This window comes from Bactrocera latifrons, unplaced genomic scaffold (genome assembly GCF_001853355.1).
Source record: "Bactrocera latifrons isolate USDA-ARS-PBARC rearing strain unplaced genomic scaffold, ASM185335v1 scaffold_60, whole genome shotgun sequence".
In the NCBI taxonomy this organism is placed as follows: Eukaryota; Metazoa; Arthropoda; class Insecta; order Diptera; family Tephritidae; genus Bactrocera; species Bactrocera latifrons.
The window spans coordinates 904,400-922,743 of NW_017537268.1; the positions used below are offsets into that span (position 1 = coordinate 904,400).

Sequence of the window (18,344 nt, forward strand, 5' to 3'; positions counted from 1 at the left end):
ACAATTAAAAAAAAAAAAACATTCGAAAACGAAAGCAAAACCTCAACGAAACCTTAAAGTGCGTTTACTCTTAAATATTATAATATGCATAAATTCAACGAGCCTCAACAGCCGACAGCTCGGCTACACAAGCTTGAAGAGCGCCGCTCCGTAATTGCTGCGAAGCTTGGCTCTCGACCAGAGTAATACTATTGAGAAGTGAAAGCTTCTAGATTTCAACTTTAACCAGCACAACACTTGTGAAATATATGTATTTGAATCCCTATGCCGTGGCTTATATTGTTTTGTGTAGTAATTAACTTTGACTAGGCAACTTAATTATTTGGACGGATCTCGGTGAGCTGTAAACGATTTATACAGTTTATTTCTGTCGAATTAAAACATTTTATGGCTTTTGTAGGCATAATAAATAAAATATGTATACAAATAGTTTGAATATAGTTACTTAAATATAAGCTAAAAAGTAATAATTTCGTTTGTAGAAGTATAAAACTATGTTTAATAATAATATTTATGAAAACTCATCAAAAACTTGAAAGGAAAGCTCGTCGAATCTCTTTAGAAAGCTTTTTGCGAAAGCTCTTTTCAATATCAATAATTTTAGCACCATTTATGATTCGACGCAATATAGTAAGCTCTAAGCTCCATACATAACTAATAAATGTGAAAGCTCTTATGCGTATAATAATATATGTGTTGTAGTAAATATTAGCATTTCAAATTCCAATATAATGAGTTAAACATGTCTTAACTAATTGCCTTTTCTTTAGCGCTTAAAAGATGCAAGACAATGGCACTATGTGGAAAAATGTGACGGGGTGTAGGCATAATCGCGTAAATAACGTAGAGCTATAAGAAACAAACAAATACATAAAATCGGTCAATAACCGGTGCGATTTCAAATAGCTGGAGTATTCATTATAGATATGATAATAAATTTGATAATATAAATTCGTCTTCTTAATTGGCGTAGATAATATAAATTAGCGTAAGAAAAAAAATTTTCGTGGATTATGTAACCTAATTTATTTTTTTTTTTAACTTAAAACAAAAAAATTTTAATTAAATAAAAAAAACATTGAAAGGACTAAATAAAGACTCAAGTGAAAAAATTTATTTGTTTAATAAAATAATTATAAAAACTATAATTTAAATTTAAATGGGAAATACAAAAATTTAATATTTTAAAATTCAATAAAATTAAATAAAATATATAAAGTGAAAAATAAAAATATTGACCTAATCATCGTAAAATTTTCGTTAGTTTAGCATATATATTTTTTAAAACTAAAAAATAATATTTATAAGAGCTGGTAACCCTTATATGAGTTACCTATATATTTAGATGAAAGTTAGACAAATAAGAAAGCGCTTAAAATATATTTTTCTCGTAACTAGAATATACTCATATATTTGCTTGTTATTAAGAAGCCCCAAAGCACTAGAAAATAATTTCAAAACCACTATGTAACTAACCTAAACTGCTAAAAAACTTCGTAGACTAAACTAGTTTTTAGCATAACTTACACGCTATTATAAAATTACGCACTTGCGGCTAATTAAAAATCACTTATTGGCATTTGCCGCGGTGAAATGCTAGAATTTTTGTTGGTAATTTTTCCGGACGAATTGCATATACGATACCAAAAACTAGTCACTAACGGTTATATTGCTTTAATTTACTGTTCTTTTTTGTTTTCTTTTGTAATTGTTGTTTACTTTGAGTATTGCGTGGTTTGCCGCTGATTTACTGTGCGCTTGCGCCTAAAACACTGCTACATTTTTTTCAATAAACTCGCTTATCACTTTGCATAGAGTGTAAATAGTTTAAATTATTTATATAGATATTATATATGTATATATGTGTGTGTATCATATATGTATGTACTTATACATATTAACTACCGAGTTGCATGTGTCGCCGCTTACTTAACAAATAACAACAAAGCACAGTTACAAACGTAAGGATGTAGTCAAAATCTACAGTCTGCTTGCTTGCTGCTCTCTATAACATTTTCATTCTTCATTTATATTTTATTTATATATTTACGTATGTTGCTTGCCGCTACTTGCAACAACTCTCAAATTTACAAATTCACTAAACCTATTTTTTGATTGTTGCAACAAATCTTCGCACTGCTTGCTGGCTCAAGTGGTGAAGAAATTGTGGACAATAAATTACTTTAGAAAGGGCTTGGTCGGTAAAACGTTCAAAAGACGGAGCCGGCATGCAAATATCGACCAACTGCATTTTGCCGCCAACAACAAAATATTCGTACGGTTTATTTGTTTGTTTGTGTGTTCGATAATGTACAAATGTATTGGCGAACATCAGATTGGTTACATAAGTAGGTATGTAAGGTCGCGTTGGTCATACATATATTTTGTTGTAGAAAAAAAGAAGGAAATATACAAAAACAAATTATTATGATAATCGATAAACAAAATGTAAATTCATACACATGATTTAACAAATAAAAATTATATTTAGTAAAAAATTAGCAAAAAGAATTTGATACGGATTAGCATTTTTGTTGTTGTTTAAGTTATGCGTACAGTTGGAAAGCGTCTCATTTCATTTAATTTGGGTTTAGTAGAGAAAAGCGGATGATTTGCATGAGCTTTGGTTATTTTCGGCTATGTATTTATTGTTGTTGTTATTATTGCGTTGGTTAATTTAGTTAACGGTTGTTGTTAAGCATTCGCTTTCGTTACGTAAGTGTTAGGAAAGGTAATTGCGAAAAAAAAAGTTTAATAAAACTAACTGATTAAGAACGCTGTATTGACATTCTAGATAAAACTCTGTACTGAACTGCAACTCTGTGTGTTTGAGAAAAGAGCTCCAAGGGTAGTTGTAAAATTGCGCTAACCACAAAACTTGTAGCTAACAGTTAACAAACTGTGAACATTTCTTCAAATAATCTAAAATAACGGTAAATATAAGTAAAAGTAGTTTTTATGAATATATACACTACAGAGTTGCATTTTGACTTGGTTGCTGGCGTATGGCACGTATATGAACGAACTGTTGTAAGGGTTAACGGTCACAATTAAATATTTTTGAAAAACATATTTACAAAAATTAGGTAAAAACAAAACGGTAAATGAAAAAAACAACAAGAAATAAATAAGTAATAAATATTTAACAAAAACAAAACATGCAACCTGGTAAATGTGTGCATAACGGTACTTAATGTATATAAAATCCAGGCGAAAAACTAATTTTAACAAATATTTTTGAGGAAATAAAAATCTCAAAAAGGCAATGGAACCTTCTGAGTACACTGGGATATTTGAATACACAATCGTGTATCAAAATAAACAGTTCCGCACAATTCTTGTTGGGCTAGTTGACAATTTGACGCATAATATTTCCAAATATGCGTCTACTAACCTAACTTTTTGCATAAATTCTTCACCGTTTGTCACCGTTTCAAACTGTAAAATGCGACATCTAACCAATCAGATCCTTACTGTTTGTCACCGTTTTAAACTGCTTTTTCAATTAACGTTGTCCACTGGTTCTGTGCTAACCGCAGACCTAACTGCCCTAACCTAAAATTCGTGTGACTTAAATGCTAACTGCTTACACATCGAGTTAATTAATGTTACTTAATTTAGTTAATTAAGTAGCTTTTGCAGAGATGTGCTGTAAGTTGTTGTTGTTGTTGCTAGTGTGTATATGCTTTAGGTATATGTATGTATGTATGTATATGGTAGTCGCATGTATTTGGTAAATTTACGGATGTGATATTATTTGTTGCGCACAATTCCACAAAGAAAGCTTAGAATTTATTTTCACTATTATTAATTACTTATTAACCATCAATTATTGTTTGATTACTTAACGCAACACTACTGCAACTTAACCACGAAAGATTTTGTATTTACGCTATAATGTTTGTTGTTAATGTTGTATATATATATGTATATATAAGTATTATATATGTATGTTTCTTGTTTCTGTTGTTTTTTGCTCTACGGCAAAAAGACATTTTTGCGCTTTCGTTCTCGAACGAACACAAAAAGCACAAAAATCTGCTTGTAAAATCATAAAAAAAAACAACTAAATAATACATAACGATAACAAAAAAAAAAACAACAACATAATAAAAATAATTGCAATTCGATTAATCATCAATGAATGAAGTAATTAATAAATTAATTCATTATTCGAATAGTATATAAGTTATAGAGAATATATGTATATAGTTGTGTAAAATATGTTTATCTAGCAAACAACCCACCGCTATGATCTGTGTATTCCGTCAGCAAGGGATTGCCGGCAGCGAGTGCAGCATAATTCGCGTAGTCGCCGTACGGTGCGAAAATCATGCCGTGTGCGGGATTCTCGAAGGCGGCGGGCGCAGCTTGGCCGGACAGTATGCTCGCCGCTGTGGTCGGCACGGTCATGCGTTGTGAGAGTATCAAGGGGGCGCCCAGTGTGGTGGCCTGCGGTGCGCGTATCTGTGGTGCTAGGGTTGGCAATGCTGGCGCCAATAGGCGACTCTCAGCCGAGGCGGCGATCACACGGCGCCATTCCTCCTCGCAGGCTATGCAACGAAAGAGAGAATGTGGAGAGTCAGTGTTGAGTCGAAAACGTACAGTTATATATAAAATTATATAAAGAAATTAGATTATACTAAAAATTAATAAAGTAAAATTAATCCAAATTAAACTAAATATATTGAAATTTTAAACGCTGAACAATAGAGCATGAGCTTAGAGCAACACTTTGGTTATAAACTGCACTGAAATAAATTTAAGCTCAAAACTTCGTTTAATTTACAAGATTTTGAGCTAAGGCTAAGCACATATTAGATTGAAGAGTAAGTTATAAAATATATTAAGCGCTTTTTCCACTAGTCAATTCAAGAAAATCGATATTTTTCCCTATACTCGATATACAATATACAGAAAATAATATCCGAAATTGATCCCCCAAATAGTTTCGGATATATAAGCTTATTGGTAAGAATTTCTAACTTGGTTCCCAAACCTTTAAACGCATTTTTTTCCGAAACGGGGTTTTCAGATTCGGTGAGAGAAATTTCTCTCAAGTACCTGGACTTGACTTGGAATATTCGCACGATCTTCTTAAATATATATGAAAGGTACACTAAACCCAACGCCGCGGTGTAAACCTTACTCTTTATCTTCAGATATACATACATATGTATTGGTCAGGTATACAAGGAATACGATATTTCGAACACTCTGAAGTGTAAATTTTTTCACGAAAAATAATTTTTTTTTTTTTAAAGCCGTCTCTTTGTCAAAAATTAATATTTTGACGTTCCCTTTGATCATTAACTGCATTCATCTATCATTCATTCATTTTAGTCATTTTACAATATTTTGGTTTTTGGAAGTTTTTTCTAGAGGTCGGCTAGAAGACCAAGGAGATCCAAAGTTTCTTAGAAAAAAAAACGATTATTACAGTTTATTAAATTCTGTAAATTTAGCTTGTTATTATTATTTTCATATAAAGAGTATGTTCAAAAAATTGTACTATATAACCCTTTAAAGGGTTACCCGGGTTTACGGATTTGAAAATATACGAAAATTCGATAGTCTTATTAAACTTTATAATACCTCTAGAATATAGTCCTAAAGTTTTAAGTTGATCCGAGTAATTATGTCGGAGATACGGCCTTGAGAACTTGTGCACTCGAGGCTAGCTAGGCTTAACGCGTTTTTCTCGAAACTGTATTTGGAAGTCGGTTGGCAAGATTTCACGAAAACTACTCAACCGATCTTCATGAAATTTTACACACGTCTTTGAAACACAATTCTTAAGCGTTCACCGGATTTTTTTTTTTTTTCTTTTAATTTCAGAATTTCGTTTTTAATGGCGTCTATTTGTAACAATGAAAAATTCTAATAAAATATTTAAAATTTTATAAGAGGAAAAGTATTTATTTTATTTGCATATTTACCCAAGGTAACCCACGTAGCCGCTTAAAATTCATTAAATTTCCTATATATTGATTATTATTTTGCTTTAATTATATAAAGTGCATGTTCAAGAACTTACATACAATAATAAAAAAATAATTACACTTAAATATACAATATTCTAACCGAAATCTTAACTAGTTCGTATTAATGTTTGTAGTGTTTTAGGTAAGTGGGTGATAGCAATGGTAATCGTTTATTTAACGGTTATGTGTATACAATTAAATAGTTTGGGCATCAGTACCAGTAGTTGTTGTTATAACAAAATTGTTGTTCTTTTTTAACAAACAGAATTATTTAAAAAATAAATTTTTCGATTAATAAAGAGGATATAGAGTCATCAGTGTAACATACCTGGAATGGCATTTTTCGCCGACGTATCCCTATAAGTGCCATTAATTATAGCTAATTCCATGAGTTGACGTTTTTTAAGTTCATCTTCGCCTTCGGCTTGCTGTTAGTACAAACATTAATGTAGTCGTGAATTTTTTTGTTTAATACACAAGAGAAAATTATTAGATATTTTCAGTAGAAAAAAAATTATAATTTCGAAATGTTCGGTTTATTTGAAGTTTTTTTAGGGGGGTTTGTTATGCATTTTGTAAATATGTTTGTATGTAAACATGATTTTTTTTTTTAAACAAAAATAATTATTTTGATTAATCAGATTATGGAAAATAAGAGCACGCGCACGCAAAAGCGCGAATTGCAAAAACAAACTGCTACGCGCCTGCACATATATACATGCATTGTTGTTGTAGCTGTCGAATTTTGCAAATCCTTCGCTTATAAATATTATTAAGACATTATTTCGTTTAGTTTTTTTAATATTTATTATTATGTAATTTGTAGCCACGCGTATGTGTGTAGGGTATAATATAGTGGGGTTGTATGTCGGCAGCAACATTTCAATGCCATCGCTTACAAATACACACGAGCGCTGCAGCTTTTGAAGCCGCGTGTATTTCGTTTAAGTCGCATGCTTGGCGGCTAATACTTACCGGTACTAGAAGCTTTTGCACTTCGGCAACGGCCTGAGCTAATTTGACTTTGGCACGATTCTGTGTGTCCTCTACGGTGATCAACACGTGCAGATCGTCGGACAAGTGCTCCCAGTTGGGTTTGCCGCGATTTGCGTCCTCCTGCAATAAATGACAAATCGTTAGAATTCATTTTGGATTTTAGGGCTATGATTTTAGAATTACAATTTTTATACCCTACATTTGGTATTCTTCTATTTTTAGAATTTTAATTCGAAATTTAAATTTTTTGTTTAGAGAAAATAATTTGAAACCGCGCGAGAAAATATTTTTGTGAAATTATCATTTATTTTGACTTCGAATGTTTGTACAAAATCGCATTTGCACTTATTATAGTTATAAATAACGCACACTCTACTTTTCATGGCTTATGTAAGAACTAATACCTTGCTGGTGGACCAAACGACAACCTGTTCGATTCGATTACATGCTTGCTAAGCAACCATTTATTTAATTTTTGCACTTAAGCATGCACTTTAGGCCATAAATGCGACATTTACGAACACACCTAAACACATACAAATATGTATGTATGCATGTATGCGTCGGTGTGTGCGCACGCATTAAAGTAGATTAAATGCGCCGCTTTCTGTTTATCGCAAAGCAGCAGTGAAAGTTATTGGCAGCTGTTTTAAGAAAAGTGTCAACTATGAAAACCAAAGCAGCAACGAGTTGTATACAGGGTGTGGCAAGCTAGTGGGATTGGATTCGACTGCTTTGCATCCATAGACCTTAGAAATCCATAGAGAAGGAAGAAAAAAATTTAAAGAAGCCATAATCCAGTCAAAAGTCCTACATAATTTGTTGAGAGATTGTTTTCGTTGCCTTAAAAAATAATGTACAATAAATTTGCTAAAGATATCGTGTCAACTAAAAAAGTTGTTCATACAGAGGTTAATTTTGAACGTTAAGTTTGTATGACAGCTATATGCTACACGCTTTGATCTGAAAAATGTATGTATGTAGCATTGTCTATGAAAATAATATATATGATAACATTCGTGTAGCTAATTTGTCAAATAAAAAAGTTTCCATAGAAGGGCTTAATTTCGATCGGTGAATTTGTATGACAGATCTATTCTATCGGCGAATCCGACAGTAGAGTGGTCCTGAGGTTCCTTAGAGAAAAGGTTGTATGCAAAATTTTCAATTGATATCCCAGAAAGTAAGAGACTAGTACGGATTATTATGCAGATTAGGGTATCCGCTGTTTTCTCTGGGATGACACAAATTTCGTGACGAACTGAATATACTCTATGCAGAGTCTAAAAATGTTTGAAATTGAAGAACTTGGAGAGCGAAGAAGAAGAGAGGAAACTGGTAAAGCGTTAAAAACAAGAACAGTTAAGGTTCGTGTAAATATTACAACTCTGGGCACGAAATAGTAAGACTTTTTAGCATTATTTCGTGCGAAATTGCATTCAGCGAAATATTTTTTTCTAGGTTGGCACTTTTATTTTTTTCTTATAATAGTAATTTAAAACAAGAAAAAACGTTAACTTCGGTTGCACCGAAGCTAAATACCCTTCACAGGTGCATTTATGTTAGTAACTATATGTTCAGTTTGTATGGAAGCTGTATGCTATAGTTAACCGATTGGAACAATTTCTTCGGAGATTACATTGTTGCCTTAGAAAATTATCTATACCAAATTTCGTGAATATGTCTTGTCAAATGTGAAAGTTTCCCATACAAGAACTTGATTCCGATCGTTCAGTTTATATGGCAGCTATATGTTATAGTGGTCCGATATCGGCAGTTCCGACAAATGAGTAGCTTCTTGAAGAGAAAATGGTGTTTGCAAAATTTCAAAACGATATCAAAAGCCGCAGTTAAGTACACATAAAATGAGAAAAGTACTGAAAAAGCGCTAAGCTTATCGAGAAAATATAAACATCAAAAGTGATTCGGAAATAAAAAAAGCATAAACGAACGTCACCTACAGGGCTTAGAACATACTACAATACAGTGATAGGAAATTAAAAAAAAAAAATAATAATATTTATAAAATAGTATCATCAATGCAAAGCGAGTAAAGGTTTATTTCGGCTGATTGCGTTCCATCAGCAGCGTGCTAGATAGGATTTGCAAGCGCAACAAATTAGCTGACGATTTTGCCATAAAGCAAAACCATAAATGCGCCCTCATCATCAGCTCAAAATAGTCACAACAAAACGTCGGCATACAGGAATATGCGATTAATGCAATCATTTGTGCATGTGTGTGTGTGCATTTGTGTATTTGCAGTAATAAGCCGATAATTGGCAGAGTAATCAGTGATCAAAGCGGATAATTTCTGAAACAATGAACAAAATGACGCTTGCGGGTGTCGCAATTAAGCTTCTTATACTGGGTGAATCTAAAAAGCAAAGCAGTAAAAAACTAAAATAATAATATATATTAATAAAAACAAAAATAAATAAAAACAAGATTAAAAAAATGCATGTGCATATTTATACTTTATTTATTTTATTTGAGTATTAATAAATAAAAACTTTTACAATTTTTGCTAAAAACATTTTTAAAAATGATTTCACTCGTTATTAAACCGCTAATAAATGTTTGGTTATAAAAACAGGTAGGAAATATACACACAAAATATATAAATGCCATAATATGTAATTGATTCAATCAAATAAAACGAAATAATGATAATAAAATGACAGCGCATTTCCGTTGCCAATTTGAAATTTTTAATACCCAAAAACCCAAACTGAAACGTACGAGATTTCTTATTTTGCTTTAATAAATTTTTATTATTTTTTTAACAATTCGAAACACATAAGTGGGTGGCTGGTTTAGTCAGCGTTGAGATGAATCAACAGGCAGAGATGAAATATACGAAAAAAAAATGTGAATTCACGGTAAAATAAACAGCGAAAAGCTTTATTATTGACACTTCCAGAAATACTACCAGAAACACTGCTAGAAGTAAACAACGGCAAAAGCCAAAAACGTTTGTAAAAATATAGCAAAGGTAAACAACTAAATTATTTATTTTTTTATGCAACCCCTTTTATGGGATATACCACCTACATACACACACGCACACTTCTTTTCAGTTACACAAACAGCCTCACGCTCTAGTAGCCACTTGAAGAAGCTCCACTGTGTCCAAGTGTGTCCAAAGTGCATGAGTCAACGCTGGCGGCACGAAGAGTCGAACACACGACGACATTTCGTGAACCTAAAATAGATATGCAAGACTTTGAGAAACCACACGGCATATCGCCTATGCAGCAGCGCGCTTTTCGGCTGCCAAAGCAATTTAAATGGCAAATAATTATTGCCTAAAAATCAAGCAAATGAGAATGCTGAATTATTTTCTGTAAAAGTTGCCAAGTGTTTATCCAAATCGGGCGACCCAACTACGCCGTGCTTCCCCGCCGCACACCCTTTGCTTTCGTAATTCAAACGCCCTCACAGTTGTGACAATCAGACACACGCACACACACTGCGCTTGATGATCGCTGCCAAAAGAACGATCAGCGCCCATTAAACGGCACTGTCAGCGCGAGAAGAATACAATACCGAGCCAAGGGTGCTTAAATAAACACACACATACGCACATATTCATTCATATATACATACACACCTGCACACACTTATGTACATACAAACATACACACGTAGTGAGCGCATTTTAATGACGCTGCGAGCGAAACCGCAACACATCAGCCGGTAGTGGTGGCTCATCGTCGCAACATTGTTGCGCGTTGCTAATAAAAAGTCACCATTAAAACTATTGTTAAATATTTTATTTATGTTTCGTAAATATTTTTATTAGTTTCGTTTTGCGCTAAAGAATCTTTGCCATTTCGCAGCTGCAACGCTCGCGACACACCGCTCAGCTGCAGCCGCAACAAGTGCAATCGTCGCTATGGTGCGGCTGTTGTTGTTGTTGTAAATCATGTTTTTGTAGTGAGGCATGTTGTTGTTGCAAGGCATGTTGTGTTTGTAAGGCATGTTGTTGTCGTAAGGCATGTCGTGGTTGTTGTTGTTGTTTTTGTTGTTGGGCATGTTGTTGTTGTTGTAAGCCATGTTGTTATTGTAAGCCATGTTGTTATTGTAAAGCATTTTTTGTTGTAGTAAACCATGTTGTTGTTGTTTAGCAGACGCAAATCCGCAACGTTGCCAACTGAGGCGCAGAAATGCACAGTCCACACTTTTGGGGCGCGCTAAATGTTGCTGCCAATGACAGACAAATAGGCCGCAGTGGATTGAGTTAGCAATGCGATTCAAGCAACAACAACAACCAAAGCTGTTTAGAATTTTTTTCGCAATAAGCTTGTAGCTGCTCTATTTGCTCTCTTTCCAGTTGTTGGACTAACTGTCTATGCTGTCAGTGGCATTTCATTTGCTGCCGACTTGACAGTTCTAATTTGACAGCTGAGCGTAACAGTTTACAACTTTGTTTGTTGTTTGTTGGCCGGTCGGCCGGTCGGCGCTGCCGTCAAAGCAATGATAGGAATACATACCGATATGTACAGTGCATGCGGCAAGTATGCGGAAGTTCGAGTTTTCGAAGGCATAATATCTTACAAGACGTGAAAAAGAAATGGGTGTGAAAACCCTTAACACAGTTTCGAATGCATATACGCCTAACTTTTGTTCGATCCAAACGGCTTGGTTTTAAATAAGAGGTTGAGTGCTTTACAAAAAGATTTTGATTGACAAAAAGATTTTTTTGTTATAGTTTAGGATACGTAATAGCTTTAAAAACAACATACCACAATTTAAAATCAATATCTTAAATAGTTTTAGAGCTAAAATCTCCTAAAGTATAGATGCTCGCAATGTTTTGGTCTGATCAAAAACCGAATGTCGGAAGGCCATAAACTTTATTAACTTTATAAAACTTTATTTGTTTTCGGCCATAGCTAAGTGCACGGATAATATTTTCTAGTGGATATTGTTTTTCATTAGGTTTCATCTACGGAGAGAGCGTTGACATCAGTACAGCAGCAGAAGATCTTTTCTTTCGTGTATTTTTGTATATTTTTTCAATGCATTTTTAAAAAATTCCCTGTCACAGGTGTACTCCTTACTAGCTTTATTATAATAAGACAACATTCATCAAATTTCTTCCTGCATAATTCTACACATATTTAAAATAAAAATAAAATAGGCTAATATTTTTGTTTTGCTTTATTCTTCCACTTCTTGCCGTTTTTAAATAAAATATTTATTATTTACTTTTTACCGCTACTCGCTGGCTGCGTGCGATAAATGTCAACATGAGATTTTCCATATAATTAATGCGGAAATATATTTTGGGTCCATGGATTTTGTTGTAATAAAAATATTTTTGTTTACCACAAATTTTAAATAGTTTATCCGAAAAAAAGTTAGGTTAGGTTGAAGTGGAATTATGAACACATTCTAGAGGTATGAACTAAGAAATAGTAACACTGTAGTAATCAAAATTATTTGATTTTCATTGGTACAAATTATTCAAAGTGGGAACCAGGTCCAAGACGGCCAACAACAGCAATTGATGACCAACATGTCAATAAAATAAAATAATTGGTGCTTGAGAATCGGCGATTAACAGTCACGAGACCTTACTGGAATTACATTGGAATATCGAAAGTATCAATGAACACCATTTTTAAAGATAATTTGGGTCTAAGAAAAATGAAGGCAGGATTGGTTCCATAATCACTAGTTTTTTTCCAACGACCAGCATGTCATGAAACGTATTATTCCTGGCGATGAGGCTTGGATCTATGCTTACTATCCGGAAACAGTAGATCAATCGGCAGATTATCGTGACAAAACTGAGCCAAAGCCGAAAAAAAATACGTCAAAGCAGGTCAAAAATAAAATTATGTTGACAGTTTCATCGATTATCAAGGGATGGTGGTGGTGCATTCCGAATTCCTTCTAACAATATATTTGATTTTCTTTATGAACACGTCATTTACGAAATTTTAATCCTTAAAAATACGCAAAATAATAAATTGCAATCATAATGCAAATATTTGAAAAGAGGTATGTCTTGAATTTTCCGAAGCGTTTGAAGTAATTTTATTTTTACGCAACTATCCATAAGATCACCAGACTCTCCCAATTAGAGCATATTTATATATTAGTTAAAATATAGTTTCAAATGTATATACATATGTATATGTTAGCAAGTATGTCAGGGCCGGAGAGAAGCCCACCCACGTCCACGCTCTACATTAAGCAATCGACAAAATTTTTATTTTTCTCATCTTGTTTTTTTTTGTGCTTTTCATTTTTAATTAGATATAAATCTGTCACCTGCTGTCAAAAATCTTTAAATATGTGTCTTTGTTAACAAACGGCATCTTGAGGAAAGCAGGCAAGCTACGATGGGAAAAGCAAACTAATAAATTTTTCTAAAAAAAAAAAAAGCATATAAAAATATGTGTCGAAAAACACAACAATTTGAAGTAATGTCTGATCATCGTCGTCGCTCAAAAACAACATGTTTTCGTAATTATTAAAACAAATATAAATATATTTTTAATTGGAAAAAAACAAGAATTGAAAAATAGATTTAGGAAATAAAATTATGTTTAAAGGTCACCAAAATTCTTCGAAATTTTGTTTTTGTCTATTTATGTAATTAAAATTTGTTTTTAGTAATTTTTGATCACAAACAAAATATGTTAACTACTAATCTAAAATATTTCAAACTTCAATTAAAAATTAAAAAAAAATAATCTAACTCAACAGTATTTTAGAAAATTTCATACAATGTATACTTTTTGTATGACACCTGCCAGAATTCAATACGCTTCAATTGCTACAAACGAAATTACAGAATAATTTAAAATCTAAAATACGCGAAATGCAGAAATTTTGGTGGCTGGGACACGCGTATTCATTTATCTTGGCAATTATTAGTCGGACGGATGTATAAATCTTTCACAGATTGCAAATACATGAGATTTAGACAAAGCTACAAGAGTGTAAACTATACCATAACACAACTAGCAATCGAACAATGTTGAAACATCGCGCTTGTTTTCTGATATCTGTTGAAAGCATTTTTTTTCTTAACGAACAGACATTTAATAAATAATAGGTCTCACATATCAGACTCAGAGAGTTTGTGTTCCTAAAAGAACTAGTGTCCTCGCTCACTTAGACTTCATACCGTAACACTTGGATCATGGAGTCGCCAAATCGACACAGCAGCTCCTTCTCTACCCATATAGCGGCGGGGAAAAGTGTTCGTGGGAAGAAGCTTTTGGAGGAGAGGCAGTGAACTTCTTTACGGATGGATCAAAGCTTTAGGGGAAGGTTGGTGGGTGGTTGGTGCATGCGCTGTCGCAAAAGCCTTTTGGCTCAAAATCGATCACAAGTGATCTAGTGATCTCTTTGCCCTCAGTAAGAATTGCTATTATCCCCAGTTTTGGGGCTTTTAACGGGCGATTTCACTATCGGTGTCAACGCAGTAAAGGAATCTTCTATCTATCTGCAGAAGCTGTATGAAAGAAGATGCAAGTATAAAATGGTTGGTTAGACCCGAACTTAGCCTTTCTTACTTGTTTTTATTTTAAGAAAAATATATTTTTCAAAAATTAACATTTCTAATATTCTAATTTGTTATTATTATTAATGTTTTCGCTAACCTTGTTTCGTTCAAAAAGCTTATAGCATGTATAAATAAAAACAAACACTTTATTTTCTACAAAAAAATTTCGTCAGGTAAATATTGAAAAAAAAGCAATCATTAATTCCATTTTGACTTACCTTCTTTTTATCTCTCATCGAGCCTTTGCCTCGAACCATAATTTTACAGCCAGTCTCTTGTTCTAATTGCTTAGCTGTCATGCCGCGTGGTCCCAAAATTCTGCCAACGAAGTTGAACTGAAAGCAAAGAAAAGTATAAAAATAAGTATTCTGTTGACATTTGCAAGCGCGTTTGTTTGATTATCTTTTGGACACATGTTGTTAGTCAGCTGGCGTTGGGACATTAGAAATGTTCGCAAATGTTTGCAATAAAATGCAAAATACGAGCCAACCCTCAGTAATAAACCGAAAGTATTTCGCACATAAGAATAAACACATTACAAAGACATTTATAAATGGCACATACACCGACAACATACATTCACAACCATGGAATAACCAGCGCGACTCGTGTCCAAGGGCGATTGAATAACGAAATTTGTCATGACATTCAAATGACGCAAAGATGCAGGCTGGCAGCCGCCGCGCTGGCCCGTGAATGCGTTCAACACCCTGCACGGGTGCACGGAGAATTCAAGGTTGAAGGCAACAAGATATTTTTGTTTGCTGCCGTTGCGCTCAATGAATTCACTGCTGCTACTCTTTTCGCTCCTGCTCAGATTTGCACTTAGTTAACGCTGTCCAAGTAACGATTGCCAGCAACTGGGGAACTCAAAGCGAAGCACAAGCACATAGCTAAAGCAGTTGTAAATCCCCAAACTGGGATGAGCGCCATCTCCGTGATGACTCATACGCACCGCGGACCCATTGTGCCACCCGAGGGTCTTAGCTAAGCACACACACACACACACACACACATCAAAAGCGCAACAAGTGCAGCAGCGCGGGGAGGAGCAGCGTAGATAATTGCAAGTGGAGGAAATTACTAACTGCCCGAAGGCCAACACGCCCCGTATTGACACGATAAACCAATCAACTAAGTGAAGATGTAAAAACCGAAGCAGAGGCGTGCGCGCGGCGCATCATCGTGTGCAGCGAGACATTTAGCTAATGCAACGCCAACACGGCTGATCGCATTTGAGCGTTGCGCACACATGCACATAACTGAGATGTGAGGTTAGCAGGGGGCTAAGTGCAGATATTTTGCACTTCAGTGCACCCGACAACTACGTCTGCTGAAGGCCTCTTCACTTAACCTGCCTACAAGCGGAGCAGCCGACCTCGGACGTGCCTTCCAAGACGTGCCGCCGCGTTTTGCTTCTCTAATGCCAATACAGCAAGACATATACATGTGCAGACGCGCACACATACATGCAGACATGTGTCATACGTACATATGTGTGTATGGACACCGCTTAGCTTTTCAGCGTGCATTTGCATGCAAGTACCGTGCGTCGTCGCCGCTTATTGATTTGTTTGGCTGAAAGCATGCGCATTGTTTGCATTTTTGTTTGATGTATTTATTGACACACAAACACACATACGCTTGCATACATGCATACTATGAGTGACAATAGCTACTTGTAGCTTTGCTGATTGCTGCCTGCCTGCCCGTTCAGCCGTTCGTCTATCTTGTCATCTATCACTAGTCGTCCACTCGCACGTCGCGGCGCGTCGCTCCCGCCTAGGCGCGCCAAGCGCAGAATTGCAATTGTAATTTTCAAACGAATTAGATTTGTCATTACATTATGATTTTCGATTTGATTTGTTAAGCCGTAAATCTGCTACATTTGGCCATTAGTCGGTGCGGAGCCATAAATGGCCCGTCATTCAGCACACCCAGTTATAGAATAATTCCTAAACACACACACACACACACACACACATTAGACTCGTGCAAATTCATATTAATAATGCTCATTCTTCAATGCCAATCAGCAATCAGCTCCTAATCGGGCGAACTTGACGCTCACTTAGAAGGCAAAGGCGTTATTCTCGAATTTACATAGAAAATACATACGAATGTGCGTGCAAATATGGCGTCGATTCGCGTCTAAGTTCAGACAAAAACAATTAACAAATTCATAGTTAATAAATAATTTACATAAAAGGATCGCTGTTCAGGTGAAATGATTATCTAGTACTCTGAAATGTCTTTACTCCGAGAAACCAAGGTGATATCTGAATTTTCAAATATTTTCTCACTAACAGGTGGTACAAGTAGCACCAGAAGCCGCTAAAAATACCTATTACAAGACATGCTTAATCTGATCACAATACGAAAGTATGTTTTGCATACTTAAAATCACTTTTAAAAAACTTTGTTTGAAACCAAAATTTTCTTTATCCTATATTTGAAAGAAATTAGATCAAATTACGTGTTCTCAAAAGATATACTCTTTTAGAACAAACACTGCTGATAGAAAATTTTGAAATATCATAGTTTTCTTTTTACTTTCAGAAAGTGAACTTATTTTTGCAACAAACCATCGTGATAACACTTGTTACTGTTCAGGTGAAACCTAAACTTTCATTCCGTTTTTCATAACTCTATTTTTTACCTTAGCTGCAGTTTTTGGGGTTGTAAAAATAAACTGACTGAAATTTTCTCAAAGCTCGGTGTAAGAGCACTAATAACCCTTAAAGTTGAGGTCACTGACTCCGAATATCGGTAGTAACTTTTCATAATTTCGATTCGTTGTTGGATCGTCTATCTTCCCGTTATGAAATGGCAAATCTTATTGAAGATAAATGTCAAAAGAGCTGGCGCCGTTTGCTGTCCCCATCGATCTACTGTTGAAAATATGGTTATAAGATCTGCTAATGTCGATTTTTACAACTTTTCTAGAGCCGAATTTTTCACCAGCAATATCATTCATCAGAGCTAATGGCTACTAACTATCGATGTGTGTGGCTTGGCGCTTTTCTGATGGAACACAGGCCTCTGCTATTGGCCAAAACTCACTGCTTCTCGGTAGTTACTTGCTTCAAATGAACCAATTGTAAACATAAAAGATCCAAGTTGACAGTTTGGCCTTAGGGAAGCAACTCATAGCAGATGATTTCCTGTCAAACCCCCCCAACACATAGCACAGCCTTCATGATGGCCAATCCTGACTCGGTCACATGTTGCGACTGCTCAAACTCGTCTCGTCAAGACTCGTCCACAGCCGTTTACGCTTGACTTTGTGATAACCGGCCCACTGTTTATCACTAGCGGCCAACCGCTTCAGAACTGTATAGAATTTATTGCAATTCAACACCGATTCGCAGTGAAAATACGATTCGTGAGGTTTTTTGTTTGTTTCGAAATTCTAACTGTATTCAGCCTTATTTAAATGGGTAAAAATGGTGTTTTATGGAATTTTTTCGTCTCGGCAATCGAAACAGTATCTACATGACGGGTTGGGTTTTGTCTTTATCACAGGAAAACTAAATGCTTAAATTATATTAAGTCAAGCTAAAGTAAAACTGTCTGAGAAGAACGTAACTCGACAACTAGATACAGATAATTTTGGAAAAATTAAGGTTTTCATTTTACTACACCTTATATTTCAGGTGTCATTCATACATGTAATATAAAAATTATATAATATAATACTATGTCAATTCAGGTTTCTGCCGTTGAAATATAAAGAATGGCAACATAATAATAAATTATTATTAAAAAATGTGATCAAACAATTCAAAACGCTATAAGATATTTTATTAATATTTTGATGGATTTGAAGATTTTGA

The 18,344-nt window shown here is 34.5% G+C and overlaps 1 protein-coding gene across 6 annotated transcripts in view; it reads right to left on the bottom strand.

Annotated features, from left to right (window-relative positions):
* Nucleotides 1-18,344, bottom strand: part of LOC108975013 (protein held out wings) — a 113,084-nt gene that overhangs the window by 11,588 nt on the left and 83,152 nt on the right. For 5 of the 6 annotated variants that reach the window (XM_018943217.1, XM_018943216.1, XM_018943218.1 and 2 more), the window contains exons 4-7: nt 14,727-14,843; nt 6,960-7,100; nt 6,313-6,412; nt 4,248-4,553 (exon numbers count right to left, since the gene is read on the bottom strand). In XM_018943217.1, the coding sequence (XP_018798762.1) occupies nt 4,248-4,553; nt 6,313-6,412; nt 6,960-7,100; nt 14,727-14,843 (664 nt within the window). Of the gene's footprint in view, nt 1-1,351; nt 2,246-4,247; nt 4,554-6,312; nt 6,413-6,959; nt 7,101-14,726; nt 14,844-18,344 lie in introns of those variants that run through there. The other variant, XM_018943222.1, reaches the window with a different exon arrangement.